The sequence below is a fragment of the Macrotis lagotis genome, chromosome 8, assembly GCF_037893015.1.
Source record: "Macrotis lagotis isolate mMagLag1 chromosome 8, bilby.v1.9.chrom.fasta, whole genome shotgun sequence".
Taxonomy (NCBI): Eukaryota; Metazoa; Chordata; class Mammalia; order Peramelemorphia; family Peramelidae; genus Macrotis; species Macrotis lagotis.
The window spans coordinates 3,179,419-3,200,263 of NC_133665.1; the positions used below are offsets into that span (position 1 = coordinate 3,179,419).

The 20,845-nt window shown below is 39.1% G+C and overlaps 1 protein-coding gene across 10 annotated transcripts in view; it reads right to left on the reverse strand.

The window, feature by feature from the left end:
* GGA2 (golgi associated, gamma adaptin ear containing, ARF binding protein 2) overlaps nt 1-20,845 on the reverse strand; it is a 46,737-nt gene that overhangs the window by 11,465 nt on the left and 14,427 nt on the right. For 6 of the 10 annotated variants that reach the window (XR_012470684.1, XM_074196242.1, XM_074196243.1 and 3 more), the window contains 12 exons: nt 20,170-20,245; nt 17,567-17,665; nt 14,764-14,887; nt 14,140-14,243; nt 12,877-12,957; nt 12,138-12,275; nt 8,035-8,116; nt 6,610-6,750; nt 5,813-5,950; nt 5,487-5,542; nt 4,807-4,973; nt 80-240 (listed from right to left, as the gene is read on the reverse strand). Coding sequence is in view for 9 of the 10 variants with exons in the window: in XM_074196242.1 (XP_074052343.1) it covers nt 80-240; nt 4,807-4,973; nt 5,487-5,542; nt 5,813-5,950; nt 6,610-6,750; nt 8,035-8,116; nt 12,138-12,275; nt 12,877-12,957; nt 14,140-14,243; nt 14,764-14,887; nt 17,567-17,665; nt 20,170-20,245 (1,367 nt within the window). In the remaining variant the exon portion in view is untranslated. Of the gene's footprint in view, nt 1-79; nt 241-4,806; nt 4,974-5,486; nt 5,543-5,812; nt 5,951-6,609; nt 6,751-8,034; nt 8,117-12,137; nt 12,276-12,876; nt 12,958-14,139; nt 14,244-14,763; nt 14,888-17,566; nt 18,920-20,169; nt 20,246-20,845 lie in introns of those variants that run through there. The other 4 variants (XM_074196238.1, XM_074196246.1, XM_074196245.1 and 1 more) reach the window with 4 other exon arrangements.

The following is a 20,845-nucleotide window of genomic DNA, read 5'->3' on the forward strand; positions in this document are numbered from 1 at the left end:
TTGTATGGGTCCATATGTCTAAGTATTCCTAAGTAACACTATTTATAGAATAAATGGTAAGGAAACAGACTACCCTTACTTGGCTTAATTGATTCTAGTGGAACAAAAACTTGAGCTAGAGATTTATTCAGAGGTGTTGATGGGGAAGGAGTGTCTGGTCTTGTCTCCCAAGACTGTTCTGGGAAGGAATTGGAACCCACTGGTGAATCTTTGAGGAATGTTTTCTGATGAGGAAAATTCCTGGAGGCAAATAAAAAATAGGCAATTAGAAAGAAACACACACAAACATACATACATAGACACATGCCTATTTTCAGGTTCTCAGATGTTTCTGAGGGGGCTAAAGAATAAGGAGGCCAATAGAGAAGATCTGGTCAAGTACAAGTTCCCTGGGATTCACTATATTATAACTATATAGGACTACTGTGAAGATTAAACCTTTCCTTCCACAGACAATCTATATAAATTGCTTTATATACTTTGAAGTGTTTTAAAAATGTAACTTGTCATCAATCAAGGATTTGTTAAGTACCTTCTGTCAGTTAAGAAAATGGCAAACCACTTCAATAACTTTGCTCAAAAAAAATAGGGTAACAGAGCTGAAATGTACATTTCTTTTAGGTTTTTTTTTTTTGCAAGGCAATGGGGTTAAGTGGCTTGCCCAAGGCCACACAGCTAGGTAATTATTAAGTGTCTGAGGCCAGATTTGAACCCAGGTACTCCTGACTCCAGGGCCGGTGCTCTATCCACTGAGCCATCTAGTCGCCCTAAAATGAACATATTTGTCCCACGCAAGAACACAACAAAATGAAAATGAACAACATGTGCCTAGGCACTGTGCTAGGTGTAGAAAAATAAACAAGGACAATAATGAAATAGCTCCTGTCCTCAAGGTCCTTACATTCTAATAGGGGAGGTACCACATACATATATAAATATATACAAAATGAACAGAAGATATTTTGGGGAGAGAACTAATAGCTAGCAGAAATTAGCAAAGGTTTCAAAAATTCTGTAGGCATCCAAAGATCCTCAGAGGCATAGGTGAGGAAGGAGAGTAAAAACTATGAATAGGAGATACAATGTAGTATGTAAAGAAAACAGACTGGTTTGCCCAGATTGTAGAGTAAAAAGAAGGAAATAATATGGGAAAAGAATAGAAAAGTAGGAAAGAGGAAGACCATAAAGAACTTAAATGTCAGATAATATTGGGAAGTAGAGTGATATGGTCATATCTATGCTTAAGGAAAATGATGTTGGTGGCTTTGTGTCGGATGGATTGGAGAAGGGAAAGATTTAGGGCAGGAAGGTCAACCAGAAGGCTATTGAAAGTAAAGAGGTGGGGCGGCTAGGTGGTCCAGTGGATAGAGCACCGGCTCTGGAGTCAGGAGTACCTGGGTTCAAATCCGGTTTCAGACACTTAATAATGACCTAGCTGTGTGGCCTTGGGCAAGCCACTTAACCCCATTTGCCATGCAAAAACCTTAAAAAAAAAAAAAGAGGTTCAGAATTAGAGGGGTGGCTGTACAAGTATTTAAAAGGAGTTGCACAAGAGAGATGTAGTGAAGAAATGAAATGCTTTGCCAAAAGACGGATTTGTGGAATAAAGAGGAGCTGAGGATGTCATTTTCTTCAAGGAGGCAACCTAGTCAACTGGAAATATCCAAGAGACAACAGGACATTAGTTCAGGAGAGAGTAGGGCTACACTTTTTTTAATGCTCTGACAGACCTGCAGATGTATCCATCATCAAGCAGATATTCAGTAAAGAATATTAATAATGTCAAAAAATTCACTACAACCAACAGAATCACAAAATTGGAAGTGGGTGAATTCTTTCCACAACATCCACAAAATGTGGCTTTCTACATCTAGCTTCTGTTGATTATTCCCTTCTGGGTTGGATACTTATATGGCCAAAGTCATATTAAAAGCTAGGAATTATGTTGTGTGGCCTTGGGCAAGCCACTTAACCCCATTTGCCTTGCAAAAAAACAAACAAATTAGGAATTAAAAAAAACTACATGAAATATAGAGAATGTCCTAAAAGGATGAAGACTATGAAAAGACTACTGGTTTTCATTAAGTGTTCAATCATTTATCTCATGAGATAATCCATTATATCTCTAGATCATTGTAAGTTCTGTAATATAAAATTAATCATATGAAACAATGCTCCAAATTGCTAACCGAAGAAATGCTAATCAAAACAACTCTTGAGGTTTCACCTAAAATCCTGAAAAAATTGGCAGCAACAAAAGCCAGAAATCATTAATGTTAGAGAGGTTCTGGAGAAAAAGGCACACCAATTCATTGTGGTAGAACTGAATATATACAAGCATTCTGGAAAGCAATTTGGAATTAAGCAAATAAATTACTTAGCGTCCATAAACTTTAAGTCAGAGACTGTTGCTAGATATACCCCAAGGAAATCACTGATCAAAAAAGGGCTCCAATATTCTCCAGAATAGTTTAGCAGCACTTGTTGTGGTAGCAAATAATCAATCAACAAACATTTATTAAATGCTACCTATGGCATTTATTTATTATTTGCTACCACAAAAAGCACTACTGTTTAAAAAAAGAGAGAGAGACATCCAGGAGTCTATAAATATAATGGGAAAAAGAAGTAAAGTAGATATCCATCAGTAAGAGAACAACTAAATAAAGATACATGAAGATCCTGAAATATTATTATGCTATGAGAAACCATAAGCATGATGAATACAGAGAATAAAAGATTAATATAAAATGAAAGGATTTTTTTATAGGGGGGAAAAGGATGAGAGCAATTCAGTATGCTTACCAAAAAAAGGACCACTGAAACATTTTAATGCTCACAGGAGAACAGAGGGAATCATAGATAAGGAAGAGAGCTTTGAAAGATAGATGGCAAATTCAATTAACATATAATATAATAGAAGACAAGTATCTAGATGGCACAGTGGACAGTGTATCAGGCCTGGAGTTAGGAAAACTCATCTTCCTGAGTAAAAATCTGGCCTCAAGACAGTCATTTAACTGCTTGCCTCAGTTTCCTCATCTGTAAAATGAAATAATAAATCACTCCAGTAACTCTGGTAAGAAAAAAATCCCAAATGGGTTCACAAAGAGTCAACTGAAAAAATGACTAACAACCACAAAGTGTGGCACAGTGTTTAGAACACAGTGGTCAGGAAGACCTACGTTCAAAATCAGCCTCATACATTTATTAGCTATGTGACTTTCACTCCAGTTTGCCTAAGTTTCTTCCTTTGTAAAATTGGGATAATAACAACACCTACTTTCAAGGACATTGTGAAGATGAGATGAGATAATAATTGTTAAGTACTTATCAGATTACCTGCTTTCAAGAGGAGAAAGGGAGAAAAAAAAGAGAACTCAAAATCTCAAAAGAAAAATCAATGTTGAAAACTTTCTTTGCATGTAACTGGCAAAATAAATATATATTTTTTTGCTTTTAAAGATTTTATTTATTTTTGAGTTTTTCAATTTGAATTTTACAATTTTCCCCAATCTTACTTCCCTCCCCTCACCCCCCCCCCACAGAAGGAAATTTGCCAGAAATATTTCTTAAAAAGCATGCTTTATACAATAAGATTTGGAGTTTTATGTTCTTTTTTCTTTCCATTAGGTAGAACGTGAAAATGTCCATTTTAGTTTATGTTCCTTATAATCAGAATAAAATATAATAAATAAATGGGGGGACCCGAGGGGGAAGGAAGCAAAAGAATAGGATGGAAAGGGATCAAAGAAATAGGGCCAAGAAAACAATGTATATTATGACTACAAAAATGTAAATTGAAAGAACAATAACCACCAAACATTCAAAATAATGGTGCAAATTTGGCCCCAAAATAGAGATCAATGAGAAGACACCTCATTCTCTTCCTTGCTTTAAAAAAAATTTTTTTTAAAAGGGATGGCTCTACTCTATGTCACTATTTTAAGACCTTTCACCATACTAGATGTCTCACCAACTTGTCATCGTTACCCTTTAAACATTTAACATGATATTCTAAATAGAGTCCTGCATGAGAAGGGCAGAATGGGGCAGTTACCTCCCCTTCAATTAATGCATTCTAAGATCAAAGAGCTTTTGCACCAGCTGTATAAAACTGGTTGAACTATATTAAACTTGGCAGTGATTCAAAGTATCTGGTATTTTCCAAAAATGATGTTAAAATATGCCCCTTACATCTTTTTTTTTGCAGTTGATTTTAACCCGAGTGAAAAAGTTTAGATTTATTTTTATTAAATTTCATTTTATATCACCCTTGCTCCATAAATTTATTATTCATCTCTTTACTGTCTCTTTACTCTGAAATATATAAATTGACACATTTATAAGTAGAAAAAGGCATGAAAAAACACCCATGAGGACATTTCTAAGAATCCTAAGTGCTCTAAAAAAAGATATTTCATAGTAGTAAGACAGTCTTATTTTTACCACAAGACTCACTCATTTTTCCTCCTCTTCTTTCTCACATAATCTAAAGTTTGAACCTCCCTTCTCTTTCTTTCAGTAAATCCCAGAAAGGCTCATAAAAACATTTTCTGAGGTGGACTTTGGGACAAAAAAAAGAGACTGGAAGATGACAGTACCAAGGCAGTGTGTGGGTGGGATGAGGGAAGAGCATGCCCAAGGTAAGCAGTCAATACAAAGAGTATTCCAGAAAAAGGGGGCCTTAATTTTGCTCTGGGTTTGGTTTTGGTCCCCCCCCCCCCCCAGAAAATGGACAAGAAGAAACAACTACAGCCTCTGTTGGTACCAAGATTTCATTACCAGCTACTCTGGTATACTCACAATGTACTTGATAGGTCAGGGATTAGAGAAGTCTGGGGAGTAGGCAAGTCCAATGACAATTTCTTCTCCTGAGAGCTTCCTTGGTCAGCCCAGCCAGGTAAAGGCTTCTTGGCTGCTATACTGCAGGAGAAATTCCCTTCTTCCAGGCAACCATTCTCTGAGGCAACCTGTCAGACCAAAAGCACTTGAAGTAGGAAAACAAGCATCTCCCCAAAGCCAAGGTCAGGAGTATATATGCCAAAGAACAAAGAAAAAAGGTGGGTTTGAAGAGAGACTGGCCATTAGCCCCATCAGCCAAAGTAAATCTGCCCCCTAGTAGGGACACACACACACACACACACACGGACACACACACACACACACACACACACACACACACACACAGTCCTTAGAAAGTAGGGTCCGTATCTCCTGCTCACTGCCTTAAACAGACAGGAATGGTGGGGTTCACTAATCCTTAGAGGAGTGAACCAGAGTAAGGCAGGAGTAAGACCCTTCTAGTGGGGCCAGTACCCCAGAATTTTAGTTGAGTAATATAGTCTGAAAAGAGTTAGACCTTCATCTAAAATTATTAGATCAGTTCTGTGACACATCTCTCTACCACTAGAGGTGATGCTCCCACGAAAGTGCATTTTAGAATATTCATCTTCCCTTCATGGTCCCAGGACAGGCTTCCTCACCTGAAGAGCATCAATGTCGGAGAATGTCCTGTATGTGACTGGGGCATCACTGAGACCTGCAGATAACAAAGTATGACAGAAAACAATTATTAAATCAGAGAATACTTCTGTCCCAACCATCCCTAGATATGGTCAGGCATCCAATATCTTCACCCTCCTTCCCCTTTTACAAATGGCAAAGTATAATTCTTTCCAATAGCTGATTTCTAAGCTCCCAAGTAAAAGTGCACATTCTAGTTTCTCAACCAGGAGCATAGATACTCTTTCCCCAAGGGGAACAATATAAATCCCTGAGTTATATGGTCTCCTTTAGGATACTTACTCACCTAGAGTAGCCAGCTCTTTCTCTAGAAGACAAGATGACATGGGCTCAGCCTGCTGGGAAGGAACCCCAGATTCAAAGTCCAGTTCAGAAAAGTCAATCAGGGAATAGCTTTTGATGCTGCCTTCCTTATTCTGCAAGTCTAGAGAAGGGGACAGTTAGCTTCAAACAGTAGGGATCCACCATCTAAACACAGCCAAATCTGGACATCTTCTAATAAAGGATGACAATTTTCTCCCTCAATCCAAGGGTGGGTATTGGGAAAAACCTAGATGTTCAGGACTGCCCCTCTACCATCACCTTCATATTAGTTTAATGTAGGGTAGAAGGTGGTTGTATGGTTTTTATTGGTATTGTTGGGTGTTTGTCGTTTTTTTTTTACAGATCTTAGAACTTACTGGGCCTTCTATCTCTAGTTTATCCAAAAATCTGAGCTATATGAGGGAAATAAGGGACAGAGAGGGTTTTCCCTTCTAGGTCAAAGTTATAAATCCTGACTCAAAACTTCCCAGAGGACACAGCACCTAGTTCTTTATATTCATGAGTATCTTTCTTAAAAAAAAAAAAAAAAAAAAACCAACAACAAAAAACAACTAATTGAGGTAGCTAGGTGGCACATGGATAGAACACTGGCCCTGGAGTCAGGAGAAGCTGAGTTCAAATCCGGCCTCAAATTACCTAGCTGTGTGACCTAGGGCAAGTCACTTAACCCCACCGCCTAGCCAAAACAAAAAAACAAAAAAAAAACTAATTAAGGAAATCGTGCAATGTGTATTATGAGAATAATGAGAGAAGTGCTACCTTGGGAGGCAGGCAGCTTTCCCTGGGAACTGCTGGTGGCCGTACTGGGGGTCATGTTCCCAGAATTGACTTGGCCCTCCACCACCTGCTTATACTGGAGAACACCCTGAGTAAGCATGTCATTGGCCTGGAGAATCTCTGCTGCAAAAACAAGAGGAATAAACAAATCACTTGGACTAGTCCACCAATAGAACCCAAAGCCTAGACTGGTCTTAATACTAGCTTCACTGATCACCAAAACTACTTGCCCTGCCTCTCCAAAAGGGTAACCCTCTTCAGCAAGCTCATAAGATCCTACTTGAACTGATGAGCCCTCTTACCACAGGATATATGGCCAAATGTCCAGGACTGTACCTACCCTGTACTCTGCATTTTCACCAATGAAACACAGACCACTAGTCTCCAAAAAAGTAGGAACCAGTGGATAATACTAAACTTTTAAATTTTGCTTCATACATAAACATAAACCTCAAGAGAACTTGTGGTTCAGATTAGAGAATGATTGAAGGCACCTTCTCCATAAATATCTGCCCTATGATTTATAGATGCCCATTGGCCAGATTGCTAGGCCAAGTAGCTTGCAGAAAGCATAGAAAACAAGTGAGAAATATTGGCAGGGAGAGAACAGCACCAAATGTCACAGAGATCTGACCACATTTCATGTATAATAGACACCTTCCTCTTCACACAGCTTCTCATGAAGTCTGAATGCCAACCTCAAAGTCACAGCTTCAATCAGAGACAGTAAAAAGAAGTTTTTCCCAATAAAATAGAAATCAACTATTTCGTGCCCATCTTTACCCAATTGTCCCTGTCTTTCTTCATGTTTTCTACCCCTCTCTCCAAGTCTCTAGCTTTTTTCTCTCTATCTCTTCCTTTAATTTTCAGACTTTCCTAACTCCACTGAAATGTGCCTTAAAGATTCATCACTTTGGGGCAGCTAGGTGGTGCAGTGGATAGAGCACCAGCCCTGGAGTCAGGAGTACTTGAGTTCAAATCCAGCCTCAGACACTTAATAATTAGCCAGCTGTGTGGCCTTGGGCAAGCCACTTAACCCCATTTACCTTGCAAAAACTAAAGATTCATCACTTTTAGAAAAAACTCAGTCTTTGTGCAATTCAAGTCAGACACCCAAACCCCAGTCACCATTATCTCTGTTACTAAAGGACCAGAACTCATGTTTTACTCATTCCCTCTCCTAGCATGGAAGAGCATCTCTGGTCATATTCCTAACCCTTCAGGGGATGCTTCAAGTAAAAACTTAAAAAAAAAATCCTCACCAGCCCTGGAGTCAGGAGTCCCTGAGTTCAAATCCAGCCTCAGACACTTAATAATTACCTAGCTGTGTGGCTTTGGGCAAACCACTTAACCCCATTTGCCTTGCAAAAACCTAAAAAAATAAAAATCCTCACAACAAAAGGTTACCTAGGGCTTCATCATCATCCACAGTGTCACTAGCAAGCCGGAAAAGTGTGGGTCTCAGCTTTTCACACTTCTCATACAGGCCCTGGGATGACAAACAAAGCAAATGCATTAGAGAGCTCTTTGGTAATGACTGTCAGAGAGCAGCAGATAAGTGTCCCATATCTCAGGGTGAGCCTCTCCCAGTGAACGTCCAGTGACAACCTGAAAGTTGGAGCTGACAATTCAATCCATCACAAAGAAATGGACAAGTTCTCTTGCCTGTTAAGCAAGCATTCCCCATCAACCAACCCACCCATCTTCTTATACCTTAGGCTCAATTAACTGTACATTTCAAAACCAAAACCAATGAACAGAATAAGAGGAAATAAGTATTTCAACTCTTAAGGAATTAAAGTCCTAAATAGAAACCACCTTGCCCCATGGACCCTCCATAGCCCTTTGTTTTACAACTCTGTAATGTACCTATCACATAATGTTGAAGATAAAGGCATCTGTGTTTATGTCCTATCCCTTACTAGACTGTAAGCAAGGAAAGACTCCCATCTCATTCTTGCATGTTTTCCCCACAAACCATAAAAAAATCAAAACTAAATGTTGTGAAATCATAAAGAACAAACATGGCCCCAAGGAGATAAAAGTAGGCACCTCCCTCGGCTACAGAGACTGGGGTCCACGAATGTGGAATACTGCATACAACAGGGGCATCAGACTCAAAAATAAATGGATTCCTTGTGAGTTGTATAATACTTCATTATCTAGGCTATATTTTTATTCATTTTGCTAAACATTTTCTAATTCCGTATCAATTTCATTCAGATCACACTAGATAGGGAGCTTCATGTTCTGATGCCTCTGGCATATGATGTTCTAATTGGTTTTGTTGAATACTTTTTTCTTTTTCTCTTTTTCTTTGGAAAAAAAAGTTTCAAAAAAAAAAGAAAAAAGTTTCATTATAAAGGATGATGAACTAGGAATTCTAAGAGAAGTACATTCCAGGTTAGGTGACAGCCTTGTTCAAAGGAATGGAGATTGGAAATAGATTGTTGCTTGTGAGAAATAGTAAAAATAGTAAAAAGAATTCATGAAGGGAAGAAAAGTATAGTCAGGCTGGAAAAACAGATTGGAGGTAAGATAGTATGGGTTTAAATCTTAAATACAGAAGTTAGTATTTGATCCTAAAGGCAATAAAGAAGAAACCGCTTGAGTTTATTTAAGGTAAACCTATGAATTTTTGGCAGCTGAGTGGAGGATGGACTGAAGAGGGGAACACCTGAGTCAGGGAAACCAATTAGAAATCTATCACAATATTGCAGGCTGAACCTCAAGAAACCAGGAGACATGAGTGAAGGACCTTAGCATAGTGATAAGAGCACTGGTCTGAAACTCAGGAAACTTGGGGTATATTGCTGATACTTTCCTGTCATTTATATTATAAGATGTCAGTTTTCTCAGCTGTAAAATGAGGGTTTTAGACTAAATGATCTCTAAAAACCTTCTCAATACTTTTGGGGGGGCTTTTGAGGTCAAAAGAGTTAAGTGACTTGTCCAAGGTCACACAGCAAGTAAATATCAGTTATCTGAGGCTGGATTTGATCACTCAGCTGACCAAGACCTTCCTAATTCGAACATTCCATGAATCTAATTGAAACAGCCTGGGACCATTCTGCTCCCTGCACAAAAGAAATATAGCCTTAAAATGAATAGACAGTTTTCAATGAAGAAATTAAAGCTATATATTATCATATGAAAAAATGCTCCAAATCATTACTGATTAGAGAAATGCAAATTAAAACAACTCTGAGGTACCAGCTCATACTTCTCAGATTGGCTAAGATAACAAAAAAGGGGAAATGATCAGTGTTGGAGACATTGTTCTGAACTGATTCAACCAATCTGGAGAACAATATGGAAATATGCCCAAAGAGCAATAAAACTTTTCATAACTTTTGACCCAGCAATATTAATACTAGGCCTATACCCAGAAAAAAAAATCATAAAAAATGGGAAAAGTCCCACATATTACAAAATATTCATAGCAGCTCTTTTTGTAGTGGCAAAGATTTAGAAATTAAGGGGATGGATGCCCATCAATTGGGGAATGGTTGAACAAGTTATAGTATATGAATATTATGCAATACTATTGTTCTATTAAAAACCATAAATGAGGGGCGGTTAGGTGGTGCGGTGGATAAGGCACTGGCCCTGGAGTCAGGAGTACCTGGGTTCAAATCCGGTCTCAGACACTTAATAATTACCTAGCTGTGTGGCCTTGGGCAAGCCACTTAACCCCATTTGCCTTGCAAAAACCTAAAAAAAAAAAAACCATAAATGATTTGATTCTAACGGAATGGATTACAGGCTCTAATGCTGAGTGAAAGGAGTAGAAGCAAAAGATCAATATACACATTAACTAGCTTTCTGAACTAGGACAGTCCTATTGGACCAGCTATGTATAATGCTATCCCCATCCAGAGGAAGCAAAGCAAAATAAAACAAAACAAAACAAAATGAAAAAAACTTTTCAGAATCTGATGAATACTACATTCACTTTTTAAAAAAAATATCTCTTATGTATTTCTTTCCCTTAATCCTAATTCCTCATACTGAAAAGGAGTAATCTGTAAAACATATTTAACACAAATGTATGTGTACAATATTAACTTGTTTGCTACTGAGGTTGGGAAGAAAGGGTGAAAGGAAATTTTGTAACTTAAAAATACATATTTGCATATATGGATGAATGTTGAAAAATTTTTATAACATGTATTTGGAAAAAATAAAAGATCAATAAGTAAAAAAGGATAGCCTTAAGGAAAAGTCAAATTAATCCTCATAGTTGCCCTCTCCAAACTTCTGGCAATTGAAAATACAAGAGTGGCTTTTAAGAAAGCAGCATCCTTTGGAAAGATTTATTAGATTTATTAGAGATGGTGGTCACATTTCCCATAGCCAAGCCTGAGAAACCAGTACCTCACTCTTTCCAAAGGACATGATGTGGCAATGAGAATATTGGGTTGCTGAGGTTCCCAACCTACAGAGATGAACCCTAACCTTTTAGCTACGTCAGTCCACTGCATTTACTGTGTAGCCTTGGTCCCAAATGGGGGAGGACAGGCAATAACTCAGTGCTCAGTTTACTTTCTCAGATTGCTGTATGTGATATTGAGAAGGGCAAAAGCAAGTATATATCAAAACATACTTTCTCCCCTAAACACACACAGACACACCCCTTGAATAGGAAGAAAGAAAGAAAGAAAAAGCCATCAAATTTTCTTCCCTGGAATACAAACTGAAGGTTTCCCTATACACATACTAAAAATATTCCCAGTAGACCTCTCTCAAATTAAATTCTGAAACTAAAGTCAGGTTAAAAAGCAAATGAAGCAAGGTTAGCTATGTGAATTTTGTGTCTGAAAGTCACCCTAAGACAAGAGATTCTTTTTAGAAAATTTATTCCAATTACTTGTAAAGATAGTTTTTACATTCATTTTTTTTGTAAAATTTTGAGTTCCACATTTTTCTCCCTTCTTCACCTCCCCCTCCACTCCCCATGACAGCAAGTAATCTGACATAAGTATACAATCATGCCAAACATTTCCATATTAGTCATGTAGTGAAAAAAAGAATCAAACAAAAGGGGAAAAAAGTCAAAAAAAAAAGTGAGTGAATGAGTGAGTGTGTGTGTGTGTGTGTGTGTGTGTCTGTGAGCGTGCACAATGAGGGACAGAAAGAGTTGAACTGTTTTGTCAGTCTGGTGAACTGTTTTGGTCAGAGCCTTTTCTCTGAAGAATGTTTTTAAATACACACAATAAAATACATGGGATTCCAAAATCAATTATAATGAATCCAGTTATCAAAAAAAAATTTAAGTTCATAGTCTCTAGATTAAAAACCCCTGCTCTAGACAGAAGCAGATTTCTCTAAAATGTTACCCCAATCTCCCTTTTACTTTCAAACTGCTTGTCTCTAACCATGTACCTGGAAGATATCCTCCTAATTACACAAATTACTTGGACTCTAACCAAGGCCCTCATTTGGGGTCTGAGGCAAATCCAAAAGCTCAACTATTTCAATAGCCCCAGTTTCTGGTGACCTAGGGTTACCTGTAGGCTCTTTAGGTCAAGTTGCTTCAGCTTTGGTCCCTGACAGCTGCTCAGCATCTCCTTCATCAGTTTTACATTGCTGTGGACTTCCTGTACAGTGCTGACCCTCTTGGATACTTTCTCAGATTTCTCTTGTTCCTTCCAAAGGAATTGAAGAAGAAAGGAGGTGTGTGAGCAGAACATTCTTAGTACTACCTACATCAGATATATCATCCCCCTTTATTTCTTTTCCTGGGTACTGACTGTCCTGTCCTTACTTTAGTGAGATGGGGGATGCTGAGTACAGAGTCACCCACTTGCCAGTAGGTTACCCCCTCCCTTTCCCAAATAAATCTTCCTCCTTTTCCTACAGAAAGGTTCCACTAATTACTTTGATCCAAAATTCTCATATTGAATCTGTGGCAAATGCATACTGCCAAAGTGAACCTATAAGCAGCCACCTAGGATGAGAAGGGGTTGGAAATTAGGGTAAGGAAAATATCCATGCCCATTCTTCCCAGTAATCTGTCCATTCACCCCACTCCACATACAATCAAAATTCCTGTGCTCTCCACCACCTTCTACCCAAGAATCAAACATTGACAGGCATAGTAAGAGAACCTAGTATATCCATCTGAACAAACCAAGGATGTCTCCAAATCCAAAGGAAACAAAACAAAACAAGTTCTGCACTCTAGAAACTATTTCCATTCCTGACCATTCCGCCCCCAAAGGAAGTGAGAAACTTGCTGCTGTCCACCTCCTTGATGAGAGTCTTGATCAGTCTGTTGGCTGCCTGTAAATCTTCAGGGTGGTTACTTTTCAGAAGCCTCGTCAAGAGCTGGGGAAGAGAGTCCATGAGAAAGTGAGGTGAAACCATACTTGAACTCCTCTCTCATTTTTTACTAGCTACTTTCTTGTCCCAGCATTCCCTTAGTGGTTATACTTTGGGACACTGGACAAAACCAGGGTTTGGATAATGAGTGGCTCATGTCATGGTGGAATGCTGTGGCTGCTGTGGTCTATTATTATTGTGAGTCCTGATCATTCAAGGTTGGGGAAGGATGTCTACCAGAAAAGTAGAAAAGGAAGAGAATAACTGAACACCTGGCTACCTAATTCTGCACATGGAATGGGGCTGCCCTGAGCACAGATAAACCTGATATTTCTTGAAACTCAGGCTTCTGAGGAAGTCCAAGAAATAAGCCATTGTTGTCATTTCCCTTTGTTGTTCCAACATGGGAGCCAAAGGGGAGTGGTCAAATGAGCTATCCATCCCACAAGGTGAAGTCAGCCAACTAAGAATGATGAAGAGAAGAGATATCTCTAAGTTTTAGTGAAATAGAACCCTAAGTCTAACCTTTGGGAGCCTCTGGAATTTGGTTATCTCCTCTCACAACAAATACTGGCTGATAAGAGGGAAACTTTAGGGGGCTCTGGGTAAGGTAGGAGTTGATCCAATTAGACAATGCTTAAAATAAAGTCAGCAGACTGATACATGATTGGCTCAGCCCTAAAGCTAAATCTATTTACACAAACAGACATACAGACACACACACACACACACACACACACACACACACAGCCTATCTTTTTTTCCCTTTCCATCATTTTAATATTCATAAAAAACTGGAGTTAATTATACAATACTATTACCTTAATAATTCTTGAACCACTTATCCTAGGGTTATTGTTCCTATACAGCCCTATTCCTCCTGCTCTTAAATGGCCTAGAAGTTACTCATCAGTTAGAGATGCTTCCCAGGAAGCCCAGTGAATGCTGGCTGATAGACACCATAGCTCTACTGAATCACTACATTGTCTCCAGAAGCCAGTCCCCTTCCTCTTTCTTGCATGAGTTCAAAGGGGTTTAATGACTACTGAGGATTTTCCAGAATACCTGTAGCCACAGCTCAAAGACAATTTATGCAAAACCTCTGTGAGTGTTGCTTGTCAGATGATGGAGAGGAAAAGTTAACCCTCCAGGGTGCAAGTGTAGGTAAAGGAAAAGGGAATTAATTACCTTTGATCTTTCTTCATCAGCATCAAAGATGGAGCTCTTGGGCCTGGGAGAAGGTGGGGGTAAGATTTTGTCCACTGGTAATTTGGGGTCTTGCTTAATGATTCCTGAAACATGCAACACCTAGATTTCAAATGCTGCCTCTGCCCAGCCCTCATGGGGGTCTTGGTGACCTCAGATTGAATCCAAGAGTCTTACAGAGAAAGAGGGCTCCCTCTGTAAAGAACCTGAAATGTCTAGTCCCTGGTGTCCTGTAAGGGCTAGATGGGACACGCCCAGGATGCCGAGGGATATGAAGTTCCATACTGTCTGTGAGGGAAATCCTATGGATTGGCGCAAAGGCAGGGGCCTGGTGCTTCAGGAGAGTCAGTGAAGGTAATTGTTACTGAACAGTAAGGACCAACCCTAACCTTAAGCCTGGCTAGTTTTGGATTGCACACACCCAAAGCCACAGTGGTCATCTTTGCCAAATTATGTCACACCTTATACATAAACACCCCCAAGTCTAAAACTCACTGAATGGTTCCTGACTAACCTCCCAAAAATTTGTGTCAGGTGGAAGCCAAAGAGGGAAAAGTCAAATTCTTAACTTCAACTCAACAAATGGGGATGTAACATAAGCTGGACCTTGTTTCTTCAGCATCTGATAAGCATCTCGTATTTTGATATCCTCAGGAAACCAAACTGTCCAACTGAACATTATTTCAATAATTCTTGATTTGACTTTCTCTGTGGTCCAGGATCCAAGATACTGAAAGAAGAAAAAGTAGAAAGATGATATTTTTAGACTGTTAAGAGATCTGAGAGACAGTCTAGTCTAAAACTTTTGGCAAAATAAAACCAACAAAATTTAATTAATATAGTGTCATATCTCTGGGAACTCCAGAACTACTTTCCCTTTGCTTTCCAAGTGTCTTGGCTCTCAAATCCAGTGCTCTTTTTACTACACAATACTTCCAAATAAATGCTAAGCAATAGAAGGTAGGTTTCAGATATAAGCCCCCAAATGACCTACATTTACTGACTATTTACTATAGGACTCTAGACATAGAGGCTTCACTGTTGCCTCAAGACAGACAATTCAATCTCTAAACCCAACCTCACTTAATCAGATTTCGACTACTAAAAAGTTTTTGCACTAATAAAAACCAAGGCAGTCAAGATTAGAAGGAAAACAGAAAGCTGGGAAATAATTTTCACAACTAATGGTTCTGATAAAGGTCTCATTCCTAAAATATATAAAGAACTGAATCAAATTTATAAGATTATAAGTCATTCCCCAACTGATAAATGGTCAAAAGATAAGAACAGGCTTCATTGATGATTCATTGATAACGAACATTCTTCAAATGAACAATTTAAAGTTTTATCTAGAATCATATGGGTTAGAGAAATGCAAATTAAAACAACTATGAGATAACACCTATCAGACTGGCTAAGATGACAAAAAGGGAATATGATCAATGTTGGAGAGGATGTGAGAAGATTGGGACATTGATACACTGCTGATGGAGTTGTGAACTAATCCAACCATTTTGTAGAGCAATCTGCAACTATACACAAAGAGCAATAAAAATGATCATACCCTCTGATCCAGCAATACTAATACCAGGCCTACAATCAAAAGAAATCACAAAAAAAAAAAAATGGGAAAAAGTCCTACATGTTCAAGAATATTTGTAGCAATTCTTTTTGTAGTGGTAAAGAATGGGAAATTGAGGCAAATGTCCAAATAGCTGAAAAAAGTACAGTATATGAATGCTAAGGAATACTAATGTTCTATAAGAAACCATGAATGGTCAGGCTTCAGAATAACATGGAAAGAATTACATGAACTAATAATATTGAGCAGAAGGAGCAGAACCAAGAGAACATCATACACATTAACAACTGTGAGTTGATCAACCTCGATGGGTATAGCTTCTCTCAGATGGATAACCCTAAGAGACCTGTTATGGACAATGCCATTCACATCCAGAGGGAAAAAAAAAACACCACAGAATCTGAATATATATACTATCTTCACTTTTTTAAAAACTTCTCTCATGCTTTCCTTTCCTATCTCCTGGTTCTTTCTTTTTTCCTTGGTCCTAATTCCTCTTAAACAAATGACTAACATGTAAATATGTTAAACGCAAATGTACATGTATAACATTTATCAGACTGTGTGTCATCAAAGGGTAAGGGGAAGGAAGGTAAAGTGGTAGGAAAATGCAACTTATGAATATGCAAATGATGAATGTTGAAAAACTACTCTAGGGGGCAGAAAGGTATCAAAGTGGATAGAGCACCAGCCCTAGAGTCAGGAGGACCTGAGTTCAAATCAGATCTCAGACACTTAATAATTGTTTAGCTGTGTGACTTGGGTAAGTCACTTACCCCCATTGCCTTAAATAAATTTTTTTAAAAAAAGAAAAACTACTATAGTATATAATTGGAAAAATAAAATATCAATTAAGGAAAAAAAGAACTTTTTTCCCCTTTCCTTCAAGTGCCTCTTTTGAGAGAAAGAAAGCTACACACAGTAAGAATTATATCATTACTTCCAAAGACTCCCTCTAGAGTCCAATCAAAACTCCTCCATGCTTAAGTTGATGATTTAATGAGTTGCCTTGGCTAAAGAAATTCAACACCTACCCTTAAATGATGGGCCTCTCTGAATTTAGTAAACTTAACCCTCAGGCAATAGGCATATAGTCCAAAAATTCAGGCTGCTTTGAGCTTTTACATTTTTGTAGGATATGCTAGTTTATACTCCATATATATAAATATATATATAACCTTTTAAAAACTCAGGGTCACAAGACAAATCTGAAGGACTTATGATAAAGAATGCTAACCATCCCAGAGAAAGAGCTGATGGTGTCTGAAAAGAGATTGAAGCATACTTTTTTCTTGAGGTTTTTTTTTTTTGGGGGGGGGAAGAGGGGCAGAATCTGTTTTCTTTCACAACAGGATTATTTTGGAAATGTTTTGCATGACTACACATCAAATTGTTGCTTTCTCAATGAGAAGGGATGGGGTGGAAGGAAGAGAGAATATTTGGAACTCAAAATTTAAAAAAATTAAAATTAAAAATTGTTTTTCCATGTAACTGGGAAAAATAAAATACTAAATAAATTTTTAAAAAACCTCCATGGCACAATACCTTGTGGAGCAGAGCTTTAATATTAGAGGGGCTATATATAAAATGCACCAGGAAACTGGGAAATGAAACAAAGAGAAGTCAGCTGCTTGTTCATTCTTTAGGTAATAATAATAACAGCTCTTCCTGTATACTCTCTTCAAAGCATTTCCACATACAAATCATTTCAGACAAGGGTTCAATTTGTCCTCCATCCTCAGCCTCTCTTCAGAAAAGGAAATATAATCCAGAGCATCCTATTGTTCAGGAAAGCAGACAGATGGAGGTGTTCCTGGGAGTACTCACCTTTGGAGAAAGTACTTTGATCAACTCATTCAGAAAGCGGAACTTTGCTACTTCACCATGGAATTTTTCACCACAATAGTTCATACATACTTCCAGTACCTAGGAAGGTCCAATTAGCTTCCAACACAAAAATAGCAACTCATTTCTACTGGGTCCCCCACCCCATGGGGAAGCTGCAGATAGGACAGCATCTACTTGTCATCTAATTCAGATGTCCCTCTTCAGGATGCCCCAAATAGGACCAATAATGTGGGCCAACTCTAAACTACAAAGGATTCACCATCTAGTCTCTCTCTTGGCTATACCTGAAATCCAAAAGCTCCCAACTTTCAGGTAACTGAAAATGATGTCATCTTTAATAAATAGTGCTTTCTCCAGACTGATGTCTTTTTTTTTCAGACTGATGTCATAATATCAAAATAGAATACTCATACTGGTAATACTATGATTGGATTTTGTGTCATCTTATTAAAATCTTAATGTTTGTGCTTGTGTTCTAGGGCAATGCTACAGGAAGCATAACTTTTTAAAACTAAACAAATAAAATCAGTTTCCACAGCAGCTCTTCAGTCAAGGAGGATCAAAAGAGGTATGGCTGTTTTGTTTGTGGAATCCTGTAGAGCTTAAGTCTTTCAAAACAAAGAAAAACCAAATTAATTCCTGTGAATGCAATCTTTATAATCTGCTCTAGGAAAAGAGACCAACATTTCTAGGAAAACTTGAGGCATTTCACAGCCTTCCACAAGACCCCAAAGCAGCAATTCTTTCCCAATCAAACCTTCCCCTCTACTGAATTTCCCATTTATTGTCAAGGGATAAATCACAACTGTTCCTTCACTCAGTGGTTGCCTTAGTATGATTCTCCCCCCCATCCCATATACCCAATCTACTGTCTAATACTGTCATTTCTTTGCCATTCACACAGCAATCCGATTAGATAACGCCCTTTTTCACTTTTCTTAGACTACTGCAAAAATATTCAAATTTGTCTCCCTGCCTTCTGACTCTCCTCAATTCAAATTCATCTTCCACTCAACTGAACTGATCATCCCTAAATCAAGGTCTTACCATGTCACTCTCCTATCCAAATATACTCCAATGGTTCTCTATTACCTGATTACGAGATTAAAAAGAAATAATCTGCAGAGAGAGACACCAGGATTAAGGGGGAACTGGAAAGGTTCCTTCAGAAGAGGAGATATTAACTGGGACTTGAAGGAAGCCAGGGAAGTCAGAAGGCAGAGATGATGCAAAGAATGGCAAGGAGACCAGTGTCACTAGATCACAGAGTCCATGGAGAGGCCTGACGTGTAAGATGACTGGAAAAGCAGGATGGATCCAGGGTAAGGAGAACTTTAAAAGCCAAAAAAAGAATTTTATATTTGATTTACAGTGATAGGGAATCACTAGATTTTATTGAATGGGAAGGGGGAGGAGTGGGGAGTAGGGGGATACCATGCTATGACTTCCCCTTTAGGAAGAACAATTTGACAGCTCAATGGAGAATGACCCAGAGTGGAGAGACTTGAGGCAGAACCTCAAGGTTCTGTAGAACCTTGTTACATCCCGTAAAGCTACTTTCTGCAGCATTGCCCTAGAACATAAGTAGAAGACTACTGCAATAGTCTAGGAGCAAGGAGAGGAGGACCAGCAGAGGTGGCAGTGTGAGAGGGGGAGAAGGAGGCATAGAGAAGAAATGTTAGGTAATAACAGGATTTAGCAACTGATTAGATAAGGAAGGGCAAGGTGAGAAAAAGATGTCAAGAATGACATCTAGGTTTAGAGCCTGGGTGACCAAGAGGATGATAGTATCCTGAAGTTAGAAAGGTTAGTAAGAAGAAAGGGTTTGGGAGGGACAATGAGTTCAGTTAAGTTTCAAAGTGTCCAGTTGGAATTAGATATGCAAGATGGGCAGTTGAAGATGTAAGTCAGTGGATGTTAAGGCTAGACAAGTAAATCTGAGAATTATCTGCATAAAGATGATAGCTGATCACCTAGTGACCAAGATTCAGGAAAGAGTTATTTATGACAGTGACTGTCTATATCTCAACAATAAGTAGAAGCGTGGCTAGCACATGCTTTTTTAATGAGTAAAAGTGAGCAAAGGGTGTTTTTGTCTATCTGTTTCCTTTTGTGGAATTTCTCTGAAGTATGCCCTTTCTCAGGTCTGGGATGGGTGGTCCTAATCCCCCCTCCCAATCTCTCTCTTGTCTTTCCTTCCTTCCCTCCTCCCCAGAACTCCTAATTGACCAGATCTTCCTTTTTCTTTTGCCAGTCCTCTCTCTTTTCCTTGAATGACAGATATGGCAATGTACAAGGGCACCTCCTGCAAGCCATGAGAACCTTTTCCTCGCTCATCTACTGTGAAAGCATCCGGTTTTGTTTTTTAAGAGCTAGGTCTAAAAATTGAAGCCTTGGACTCAGTCCTCCCCTCCTCTGCCCTCACCCCACATCCTGCTTTCCCCCCCAAAGCCTGGAAGTCTGAATGGCTCCCTTTAGGAAAGTCAAAGGGAAGCTCACTGGCCACCAGACAGAGTCTCTAGTGTCCTCTTTTCCAGTGTTGGGGGGAGGGGAAAGACCTTGCAGGGAGAACTTCAACTCACTGTTAAGGCGTGAAGAGCTTCCCTCTCCTGCGGGGACTGGATCTTGTGGGCCAACAGCCAAGGCGCATGGGATGGGCTGAGGAAACAGAAACAGAACAAGACTTGAGAGAAGTTCCCTCTAGACAGAGGGAGGAAAGGGGAGAGGACGTGGCTGGTTACACAAGAATCTCCTGACACTATGGCTGACCTAGGGAGCCCAGAGAAGCTGTCCAGAGGCACAGTGACCATCATATGTTCCTTCCCACTGCACCCCACCAGGAAGATGACAAAAGAGCTAAGTGGAGAGGATCTAAATCCTTCTGGGCTGTTACATCCTACAGGAAGCACTGTGTTTATGGTGGTCCTATAAAGTCCCCAGACAGTGCATCACATGTCTTCATCAAAAGGAACAAGACAGAGGGTTCTGGAAGCCTAGGACACATCTATGTTGAGGTTTTTTTTGCATACCAAAGAAGGAACCAACAGAGCCTCAGAAAAGGCTGAGTCAGTCTGAAAAGGAGGGTTGCCTCTTCCATGTCATGAACATACAATGTGACCCCAAATAGAGGTGGGAAACACAGCAGGAAGGCCTCTAGCTCCTGTAAAGCCTCCATGTGAGGGTGGGGTCCAGGAAGATCATCATCTCAGAAGAGGGACTTCTACCAACTTTTTATTTTATGAACAAGGGACTGGGGGC